Below are 11,546 nucleotides of genomic sequence, written 5' to 3'. Positions count from 1 at the left end.
CCAACACCCTGACTGACAGGGTGTCAGGTTCCTTTCTGACTCTGTCAGTCATTTCTTTTTGTACTGTTCCATTTATTGTTTTTGTTTTCTCTATTAAATTGTATTTCTGACTTGGAGTCTCTCACTGGTTTGCTTTCAAACCAGTCCACCTGAGAGCAGTGGAGCGTCGCTACAGTCACACTGGTACCTGCCCTAGCCCACCTGCAGCAGAGTGCAGGTGCTCCTGAACAGACCTCACTCCTGGTGAGCAGAGAACTGTGCTGTGCAGCAGTGCCATCACCTCGTACCAGCTGGAGCCAATCCAGCACACAATCTGCTGTAACACTCATGAACAAGGAAGGATTGCCAGGTAACAATCTTTTTCCACAAGCCATGCTATGTGGGTGAATATGTCACTGAACTAACTAAAAAATCCAGGTGGTCATGAAGTACTATGTCTAGAAAGCAGGTCTAGTTAGTAACTCATAAATGACAGGTCACTGGACTCTAGGCTGAAACCCACTAAGAAAAACCTCCTTTAATTCCTGGGTTTGTTGCACTGGGTGGGAAGGTGAACTCAAAGTACAGCTGTGTGGAGTAGAGTTCTGAGGAGAAACTGTGTAGGCAATTGAGCAGCACCAGAGCATGCAGGACAACCCTGTGGGCAGGCTGGGAGTGCTGTGCAAGGAGGGATGGGGCCAAGAACTCCACACACCAAGCAGACAAGAAACCACATTCTTGCACGGTGACATTTTGTTGTCTTCTAATCTTGTCCATCTCACTACAGACCTGACACACCCTGCACAGCCCACAAAGCACTGCCAGCAGAGAGGCACCTGGTTCCAAAGGCAGTGACTACTGCACATACATGGTGATGGAGCACCCTGTGCTGCCTGATCACCCTACAGCTGTGACTCCCCAGGAGACAGACCATGCTCAGCTCACTCAATGGGAGAGGCAGTTCTAGAGACCACCCTGGCCATACAGCACTCCCCCCTGCCAGGGACACTGTGATCATGCTAGTAACAACACATGTACAACCCTGCCTGTTCCCCAGACACTGCAGTGGCTTCCCTGTCAATCTCAGCACCAGGAACTTTGTCAGAGGGTGCAAATGTTGCTATTTCCTGGTACAGTGGCCTTTGGATAACAGAAATTCTGGAGAATCCATTCTCTGAAAAAGAATAAGACTGCCTGTGCTGCTGCTTCCTGCTAGGTTCTGTGGCACCTGATGCATTTATAGAGCACAGCAAGATATTATTCCTTATGGTCCAGAGCTAATGCCAACATGTGACCTAAAGTAATGAACCCTCTTCTTTTAACCTTTTCCACAGAGGGAAGGTACAGCTAATAGACCTCATTTGCACGGAGGAAGCGGTACTGAACAAAACCAGATGCTGTAAGAGGATGAAGGTGGTGTCTACAGTGCAGAAAGAAAGGACATTGTGGCAGCACAGGCACGACAAGGAACCACGTGCTGGCAAGGCAGCTCCATGGAGCCTGGTTCTGGCACTAGCTAGTGCAGGCATGCACATCTCCCAGGCGAGGCTGAAACAAGTGTCTGAGGGCACACAAAGGCCATCTCCGTACATTAGTTACTGGGGGTCCCTGAAAGGCCAGTGAATCTCCAAAGGGCTGCAGAGCACCTGTTCCTCGCTGCACTGAAGACCCTCTACATATCTTTAATACCCAGTGTTACAGGAGACAGATGCCAGGGGAACAGTGGGTTCCTGACAAGAGTAATAACGACATCCCAAGCCTTCCTAGCAGACTTGTGCTCACATGCTGCTATCTGGTGCTGAGCTAAACACCAGTGCTTGAACTACAGTCTTGTGCAGCAGGCTGCAGCACTGGGAAGATCTCTGCTTTTGTGGCAGCCTTGCTGACAGACAGGCCAAGCTAGAGCCTTTGCATTCTGCACAGCACTGCTTGGTTTGTGTGCATTCTGTGCAAAAAAATGATTCCTCCCTTAGAGAGACCTAAACACTGTGCTAGTCAGTCCTTTGTAGGGAGAACCACTAAAAAAGAATCCTGATCTCACTCATCAGAGGAAGATGACAAAACTGACAGCTGCTGTACTGGAAACCACTAAACATGCAACTAATGTGACCAAATGGAGACTGTAACCAGAGCAGGAATTACACTGGGTGCACTGCTAGTGCCACTGTCCAAGGGAACTACACCAGGAGAGGAGAGGCAGCCTCTGCACCACAGCGTTGGTCTGAATTCCTCACAGCTGACCAGAGGCAAAAGTCCCAATGTCAAGGTCACCGAGGAGAACTGAGTCACAGTCCCAAAGACATTCAGTTGCTTATATTAGTGCTGTGGGTTATGAGCCTGACAGAAGTGGGGCTCGTAACTGAAAAGCTTTAGGATTATTCCTTCTCATCTTCTAGGAATTTACTTCGGCCTTGCTTGCAGCTGGTTTTTGGAATTCAGCTCTCTGTGCACCCTGGGGCATTCCCTCCTCACTGCTCACACTCTCATTGTCCACCCGCTGGGGATGACCTCTCTTACTTCTCATTTTTTCAGCTCCAGCAGCAGCAAGCTTCTTGGCAGACAGGGTCCCAGCTTTCTTCTTTTTGCCCCTGGTCAAGGGACGTTTCTTCCGTTGCTTCCTCTGCTCTTCCCTTTGGCGGATTTTCATTAGTTTCTCAAAGCTTTTGGTAGTCGTTGTGTTCATATCAAACCAGTCCTGAAGGGTTTAGAATGCAACAGGTTGGTACTGATGGTGGTGGAAATGCCAAATAAAGCTTATCAGGGCTTATAATAAAGCTTCCCTGTGGGACAAGGTTTCCCTGACACGGGAGATCTGGAAATGCAGCTGCCCAGCAATGCTCTCTTCTCTGGTGAGTCTGCTCAGCTGTCACTGTCTCAGAGGATTCAGACTGATTTGGCAATTGCCTGGCTAAAATGACAGGAAATGCTGCAGAGCTGAACTGAGCAGCAGCAGCTTGGGATGAGGCATGTGACAGGGCACAGTACTTGCTCTGCAGACCAATGCATAAGACCCACTATGTTCAAGCAAAGCAAAGGCCACTCCAGTCTAGGACCCTCTTCCCAACAGTGAGCAAGGAAAAAATCAAACAGGACACACATCCAGCGTTTCCTTCTCAAGCCACTCTCCCCACCTCCGACAGCCTGGGGTATGAGGTTCCATCCTGCCTTACCTCAGCATGCACAGAGTTGATGTGATACTTGACTCCACTCTCTGAAATGAATTCCTTCTCACACAGGAGACACTTGTATTTACCAGCCACAAAGTCTCCCTGGCGTCAAAACAAACAGAAGATCCATCACCATTGCTGCAATATATAGTTATCAGCCTCCTGGCCATTTGAATCTTGCCCAGATAGAACCCAGCAGTAAGAAATAGAAACTCTCATCCATACCAGACCAGCTTTAGCTACAGGAACAGTGACACGACTGATCAGCTGTGCCCACAAAGCACAGGACTGCTCTGTGGAATGTCATAAGGTCTCCAGCACTGTCCCTGGAAAAACTGCTCCTGTAGCTGTGAATCTACAGGAAGGACTGCAGTTTCGTTAAAAGGGATGTCATTAAGGTGTGTGTTTGCAATGACAACCTCCTTAGCACACAGGAGAGCACTCAAATTGGGGGTGGAACGAGATGATTGTTAAGGTCCCTTCTGACCCAAACCATCCCATGATTCTATGAGCTTGTGTGAATCTTGGATTAGCAGATGGCAGGACAACATCTTGAGCAAAGGGCTACCAGAGGGACAGGGGGGTACTGCAGGAAGGCTACCAACCAAGGTGCACGTGCCGAGGTGAGATTTGAGTCCCGAGACACTGCTATATACAGACTCACAGCCCTGGAACAGGAAAAAAGGTATGTCAGCAACATTCCAGTAACAAATCACTTCTTCCTGCACAAGAAGGTCTCATTCTTTGGAGGACAATTCCAAAAGGGCTAAGAGAGGTAGATGGAGGGAGGTACCGAGTCCTACAAAGCCAGAAAGCTTCTGGTTAAAAAGACCACTGAAGAATGAAGCTTTCAGTAAGCTTCACATTTATATTTCCAGGTTCTGAGCACTTTTGGACATAACAGACTTCTCTGGCAGTTACACTCACCCTCTATCAAAAGCCTGAGTAAAATTACAGAGTTTGTTTTTTGCCTGCAGTGCAACAGAGATTAACTGCAAACAAAGCACAGGGGCAGGTACAAGGCACTTCTCTGTCCTGCTCCGCTCGTGTCTCTAGTGGCACAGAGCTCACTGGTCTCAGTTAAAGGGCAGCTTTACAGGCCCCATGGGGAGCTTCAGGCATCAGTCTCAGGGTACCAGATTGTGCTCAGCCCTCAGCTCAGGCCCTGGAATGGGAGGCAGGGGCAAGACATGCTGCTGGTTAGTGGTCGGTGGCACAGGACAGCTGTTCTCCGGAGACAGCTCCACATACAACATAGTGCTGCAGTTCTGATACCTGGAAATGATGCAAGCCTGAAAACTGTGGAGGCAGTGCTGAGGGTGGGGTAGGGCAGGGTAAGGCATCGTCTCTACACCAAACCCAGACCACTGGCTCTCTGACAGTGCATCACACGGTCAAATCCACCATCACCTCCACCAATAGGACCATTTGTTCTCACTCCTGGGATTACAAGAAACTAAGCCTTCTAGTGCCTAAAAGGGGCTCCAAGAGAGCTGCAGAGGGACTTTGGACAAAGGATGGAGGGACAGGACACAGGGAATGGCTTCTCACTGCCAGAGGGCAGGGACAGATGGGATATTGGGCAGGAATTGCTCCCTGTGAGGTGCTGAGGCACTGGCACAGGTTGCCCAGAGCAGCTGTGGCTGCTCCATCCCTGGGAGTGTTCCAGGCCAGTCTGGATGGGGCCTGGAGTCGCCTGAGCTAGTGGAATGAAGAAAACTTAAGTGCTATGTTGGACGAAGTCCCTCAACTCTTGTATTGCCATCTCTAGTCCTTCCTTCTGTAGTTAGATTTAGCTAGAATGGCAGGGGCCTGTCACTTTTCCACTGCTCAGCCCTCCAAATGGACCAGCTCCAAGCTGGATGCAAAGGCTGTACCAATGTGACACCAGTTACTGGCTCTGAAGTGACAAACACACTCCCAAAGGGATCATCCCCAGGGTAACAGTTCAAAGAGGATTATGATTACACTAACCAACCATATTGAGATGGAGCAGGATTTGTCTCCCACAGAGAGACAAACTGTAGTTTCAAGGTTGTGAAAAGCTGTTGCCTCATACAGACCTGAAATCTGTCCCCTTTGAGGCTTCACAAACACTCAAGGATTACCTGATTTGGGCAGTGGACTCTTCGGTACATCTTTATCTCTGTTTTCCACTTGCACAGCACATCTTGACTGAATGTGGGCAGTCCAGGACGAGTGTACTTCAGCTGAGATAGAGAGGGAATAGAGAGCTGGAAGCAGTGCTGGCTACACAGAATGCCATGTATGTCTCCTTCTCTCCCAGGCTGTGAGACAGAAGTGCCATTTCTCCTCTGACTCTAACAGCCAAACTCTCCATAACCAATGTTTTCGTGTCTCACCGACTCCCTAGAAACATAAGTGAATCTGGAAACCCCCCACACCACCAAAATCCAACCCCTCCCTCCCTGGCTACACCAATTCCTCTCACTGTACAGTACAGTCATTACAGCCTGCCTGGACAAAACACACCACAGCAACTGCTGCTGCAGCAATACTGTAATCTAAGACCAGCGAGAGCAAAACCCAATCCCTCGCACAACAGATACTGCTTTCTACTGAACACTAGGTAGGGGCCAGTACAAGACTCATTTGACATGAAGGTAAACACCCAAACCCCACAAAGCATTTTTAAGGCCTTGTACCTTCCGGTCATCTGGGATCAAGTCCTGCAGAACTTTTCTTTTGGGCCACTCTTTGGCCAGCTCTTCTCCAGCCAGCTCATGGAGATAGTAGATTGCCACCTTTGCAGATCTCCTCTGAACTTTGCCTGTGTTGTTTTGCTCCCGTTTCATTTCTTTCAGGTTCTCTGTTCTTCTCTCCTCATGGAGGAAAGTGACCTGCAATGAAGGCCAAAAAGGTGAGCCTCCTTCAGTAGTTCCTATTTCAGTTACACTAAATACTGTGAACAAATATTCTGCCAAATCCCTCAGAAAAATGCTGCAGCAGCTGTAGATCACTGTCACAGACATAGGGCAGAAGAGCATCCCACTAGTGAGACCCCCAGATCTGCTCAAGGGGGACACAGCAGTGAGGCTGAAGCAGAGCTTCATGCAGTTGCTGGTCTTGAAAGGTATCCCATCACCCACTGTAAAACCCTCCTGGACAACAAGCATAGCACGACCTGTTCTGCTCCACTGGTAGGTCTTTTAAGAGGAAAGAAAAGCATCTCACAAGTTACACACATTAGCATCACTCTTCCATGGAGCAAAAGTTAGGGCAGGGCAAGATTACTGTTCAAAACTTCATCCTAGTCACAGACAAGCAACAGCTGCTGCTAGAAAGAAAGTATCAAGAACAAAATATTTCAGAGAGACAGGAAAATGCAAAGATTTGTGATCCCTAATTACCCACCAAAGCAGCAGACAAAAGCCTCTGTGTGTGTCAACCTGAGTGGCTGAAGTCCCACCAGGACAGGGAGCACTCACCGGGCTGTGCTTCGATCGGAGGTGGTACACGAGTCCTGCCTTTGATCTGTATGCCTTCCCACAGTGGTGGCACTTCATAGCCATCTTCTCCAGCTCAGAAGCAGCTTTCCCACATTTCTTAACATGATACAGGTATCCCATGATGCTGGTGAAGCTGCCTGTGCAGCCCTGTCAATGCAGAAGGAAAATACATGGAAGCAAACCACTCTCCAAGTGGATCACAAGACCAGTGTGTGCAGCATCCATGGTGTGCTGGCCAGAGTACTGCCACTTTTCCTGACAGAGCAAGACAAGCTGGTAGGAAACTAATGCTAGCCTATTCAGACAGACAAAATCTGTGACAAAGAATTGGCATTGAAATGATCATTAAAGGTCTCTTTCAACCCAAACTGTTCCAGGATTCCATGCTACTCTATCTTAAAAGCACAGCTAGGATCTTGAAACTAACCCTGCTTTGGCCAGCACCACGGTATACCCACAGCATTCTCAAAATGTTTTATGTTGGTGCATCCACTGCTGTTCAGCTCACACTCTGCACAGTGCAGCTTACCTCCCTCATGCACTTCAGCTTTCCCATGCGCTTCAGAACCTTCCGAAGGCGGTCCCGCTCCAGCTGCTCATCCAGTTCCTCCCCCTCCTTCACGACGGGCTGAAGCACAGCAGAAAGATGGGAAAAAACCCACAGGATGCTCAGCATTTACAGCTCTTCTCACAGGGAATCCACTTCTCAACACACTACTGAAGGAAAGCTTACAAAATGATTCAGTCTCTGCAGCTTATGAGTTTACAGACATGGTTTTAATGTACTGATCACTGTCTATGTGCTGGGTTCGGCTGGGGCAGAGCTGATTTTCTTTGCAACAGCTGGTATGGGGCTGTGTTTTGGATTTGTGCTGAGAATGGGGCTGACAGTGCAGAGGTGGTTTTGTTATTGCTGAGCAGCACTTGCATTGCCTCTCGCACCACCCTACCAGCCTGGGGTGCACAAGCAGCTGGGAGGGGACTCAGCCGGCACCGCTGGCCCCAGCTGACCACAAGGATATTCCAGACCACACAGCTCACGCCCAGCTGCAAAGCTGGGGAGGGAGAAGGAAGGGGAGATGTCTGAAGTGATGATGATTGCCATCCCAAGCCACCACTGCCTTCTTTAACAGCAAAGAGGAAAAGCAGATTGCAGCATTAGTATTCTTACAGTAAAGAGAAACAAGACCTAGCTGCTGCTTCTACTTTTTTGCCTTTGAACTTGTAAGGAACTCAAATCTGTGGTCTGCTCTGGGTGTAGAAAAACTCCTGGTTTCTAGCAAAGGACTGAAACTGGCAACCTGGTGAGCAACCTTTTTCTTTCCAACTGAGAATGCCTTTTATGTGTGACACGTAAGCAGCCTAACAAATTCATCCCCTTTTTCTACGTTCTGGCACGCCTACCACCTCTGGTAACATTCTACTGCTTTTCAGATGTCAAGTTTCACCGGAAAAACAATAGCTACAACATTTGAAACAAAACCCCCACGTTCTGTCTCTGCGTGCACTAGGGAGGGAACAAAAGCCTGCTCTGCCTGCAGGAGTTGTAGCTGCACAGCAGTTGTGTTACCTGGTTGTTATGGTCTGCCATGACATGGTACTTTATCCCTGCTAAAGACTTCAGTTGCTTTCCACAGTGGTGACATGTGAACATTTCCTAGAAACAAACAAGGACATGGTGTGTGGAAATGTAATTAGTCAAAGCAATGGGTAACTCTTTGGGGAAAGCAGCAGGAGAGCAGAACATTTTATTTGGGCCTGGTAACTGCCCTTTAAGAACAGATTTTATGGAGTCAAAAATTTAGTGGAACAATGAAATAGCTACAGCTTTGTTTACTCCCCAAACTTCCAGCACAAGGCTAGGCAAGAAGCACGGAGCACAGCCTCTTACAGGTGTTTAAAGGACACTTGTTTAGGGACATGTTGATGAAACTGGTCTTAAATCTAACACAAAACAGTGTGCAGGCTCTTCTATCAGTAAGATGAGATGAGCAAAGAAACCATCACTCATCTCTCATGTTCTTACCTGCCTGCAATTTACCATATGTTTCTTCAGTCCCTCTACAGTCTTCCTCACCACAGCCCTGCATGTGGGACAGGTAACTCGGCCTTTGTCCTGAATCTCCAAGGACCATCGCTCTTCCATGCTACCTGTCAAACAACATGTCTGCAATACAACTGCAAACACAGGATCTCTGTTTATCCCCTTCGACATGCACAGTGAATTCTGGAAAGAAACAGGTTACATGCTTCCCCACTCATGTCCAGCTACACTTCAATAGGTGCAGCTCCAAGCCCGTCATGTCACGAGGCACATGTCACTCCTTTGGAAGAGCATTTGAGAAACACTCCTCAATCCCACCATTCCCTGGTGAGCAGTGTTCTTCCACTTGTCCATTAGAGACTTCTCCTTTGTTCATGTCTGTCACACAATTACTTTACCATGCTGAGTGAACTTTTGTTTTGGCAAAAGGGCTTTCACAGAAAAAGCAGTCACAGATGTGACTGAAGTATCTCAGAGTCCACAGTTCCACTTTTGCTAACTGAATCTTTACAACTCCATGAACATCTACCTGTACCACCAGGCCAAGTTACTCACCAGCCAGGGAACAGCACCCTGTGGTGCCATGGTTTCTAGTTCCTGGCCTTCTTCTGAAGTGCCAAGCAAAGGTTTGGCATAATCCACAAAGATTATGAATTACTGGATTAGGCTGTGGGAAGAAAGAGGTTTAGCAGCCTGAATTCTGACCACAAGAAGATCCAAAGGCTTTCCTCTTTCCCCAGTAATAACAGTCCAGGGCTGACCCTCCCCAGAGGACTAGGGGGAAAGCTTGCAACTCAAACAGCACTTGGCAGAAAATTGGGGTGTTTGGTGAGTGCTGTGAGTTACAAACACCGAGCCATTCCATTTGCTGAGTCAAGGCCAACTTTATTTTTCTAGGACAGACTGCCTGGGTCTCTGGTTCCCAGAAAAGGTGATCTGGCAGCAACAGCTACAGAGTTTTTCCTGCAAACATATTCTGCTGAGTAAAAGCTATAAATATTTTTATGTATTTTATAATGCAACTATTTTAACAGCCTTTTGTTCAGTTCAAATGGTGATTCCCTCTTCCTTGTTCCATTATGCAGCAGCAAAAGCAGATGGATCAACACTCCTAGGCAGTGTACAGTGCCCCCAGTCCTGCTCTGCAGCACTGACACAGTGCCAGGAGGACAGAGCCACACTTCCTTGTCAGAGTGAAGTGAAAACCAAATGGAAACACCAAAACACAGCTGTTGCTCAGGTTCAAACCCTAAAACCATATCTATCTTTTAGCTGCTTTATAAGCAATTCTGAGCAACTGCCTCTTCTTCTTACCTGTGCTGTAGGTTTCTGGCTCCTTCTGAACACAGTGGCCTTTTGTTTTGGAATTTTGCTGTGTTCCAGCTTGCTGCTTTTTTCCTGTTATAACACAAACAAGACAGGCCAAAGACTTAATTCTGGCAGCTTTACTACACAAAATCAGATGTTTTGCTAGCAGGCTGCTGTTTACTTGGCTGTCTCAAAGTTGCTTGTTCAGCAACTTTCATGCTTTTCTCTTTTAAAGGAATTTTCAGATGATGCCTCTACTCCCTTTCAAAACCCGTGGCTATTTACAGCTGCAGGCATCAGCCCCAGCCAGATATCTGCAATCTGCATGGCTGTTCATACACAAAGCTCAGGGGATGGAGTTCTTCACACTGGAACATCCTGTGTGCACAGTCTGGCTGAGTTCATCTAATGACAACCAAGTGCAAAGTCCCATTCATCTACTCATTCCTGTCTTCTTTAAACAACTCATTGTTTCCATATTTTCTCATGGGTTATGCTTTTTGCTCTCATTTCCCTGTCCTCTTCAGCTGGCCCACATGTTTCCTGAGCTGCAGTACCTACTGCTGGAAACAGCAACCCGTGTGTGCCCCTGGGTTAGAGTCTGAGCAGTCTGCACTGCTGCTAAGAGACCCCAGACCAACATCCGCTTCTTTCAAAACAAGTCTGACACTGCTGGTCCCTATTCAGCTTTTGATCTGCTATGAACCTCAAACCCTCCTCTGAAGCTCTGGCACCTGGGAGGCTGTTCTTTGCTTTTCAGCTGGGATAGTATTTCTTCCAAACTATAGAATTCCTAATTTTACACACTGTTCTCTGTTCTATTTTAAATGGTTTCTCTAATGTCAGGACCACTTTCACACTCAGCCTTTTCTCCAACATACTTGCCATCTCTTTCAGCTTTGTGCTGTCTACATACTTCCAAGTCCTTGGTGATAAAAGCAATAGTTACAGGTGAATCTAGGATAGACTGTGAACCCTCATTCTATACTTTTATTTCACCAAGCTAGTGACCTTGCTGTAGAAGCCTATCAAGTTAAGTATAAATCCATGTTGCCTATTCCCAATCCCCATCTTCTCCTTCAGGTGTTTGGAAGGGCTTTCCAGGAGGATTCTCTCCATAACCTTCCTGGGGACTGAGGTAAGGTTGACTGGTCTGTAGTTCCCTAGATCTTCCTTCTTTCTGTCCTTGTAGACAGGATTGATATTTGCTCTCTTCCAGTCTTCAGGAACCTCTCCCAGTCACCATGACCTTTCAAAGACCATCAAGAGTGGCCTCATAATGACACCAGCCAATTCTCAGTGCAACCCACCACGCCCCAAGGGACTTAGGAGCCAAAAATTGTTTAGGTTGGAAAAGCCCACTAAGCCCATCAAGTCCAACCATCCCCCAGCACTGTCGAGGCCACCACTGACCATGTGCCCAGTGCCACGACCTTTCAAAGACCATCAAGAGTGGCCTCATAATGACACCAGCCAATTCTCAGTGCAACCCACCAGGCCCCAAGGGACTTAGGAGCCAAAAATTGTTTAGGTTGGAAAAGCCCACTAAGCCCATCAAGTCCAACCATCCCCCAGCAC

At 47.7% G+C, this 11,546-nt stretch overlaps 1 protein-coding gene across 1 annotated transcript; it reads right to left on the bottom strand.

Annotated features, from left to right (window-relative positions):
• Window positions 1–2,146: 2,146 nt before the first annotated feature.
• On the bottom strand, window positions 2,147–10,058 carry ZNF512 (zinc finger protein 512; the record flags this gene model as incomplete). The annotated part of the gene is given in 11 exon segments (XM_009071104.1): window positions 2,147–2,413; window positions 2,416–2,674; window positions 3,150–3,248; window positions 3,752–3,814; window positions 5,255–5,356; window positions 5,813–6,007; window positions 6,596–6,763; window positions 7,146–7,244; window positions 8,187–8,273; window positions 8,643–8,767; window positions 9,975–10,058. Coding segments are annotated over 11 exon segments (1,340 nt in total), but the record flags the coding sequence as incomplete, so codon positions are not given.
• Window positions 10,059–11,546: the final 1,488 nt, after the last annotated feature.

The sequence above is a fragment of the Acanthisitta chloris genome, unplaced genomic scaffold (genome assembly GCF_000695815.1).
Source record: "Acanthisitta chloris isolate BGI_N310 unplaced genomic scaffold, ASM69581v1 scaffold34523, whole genome shotgun sequence".
In the NCBI taxonomy this organism is placed as follows: Eukaryota; Metazoa; Chordata; class Aves; order Passeriformes; family Acanthisittidae; genus Acanthisitta; species Acanthisitta chloris.
This window is presented reverse-complemented; position numbering and strand designations above follow the sequence as displayed.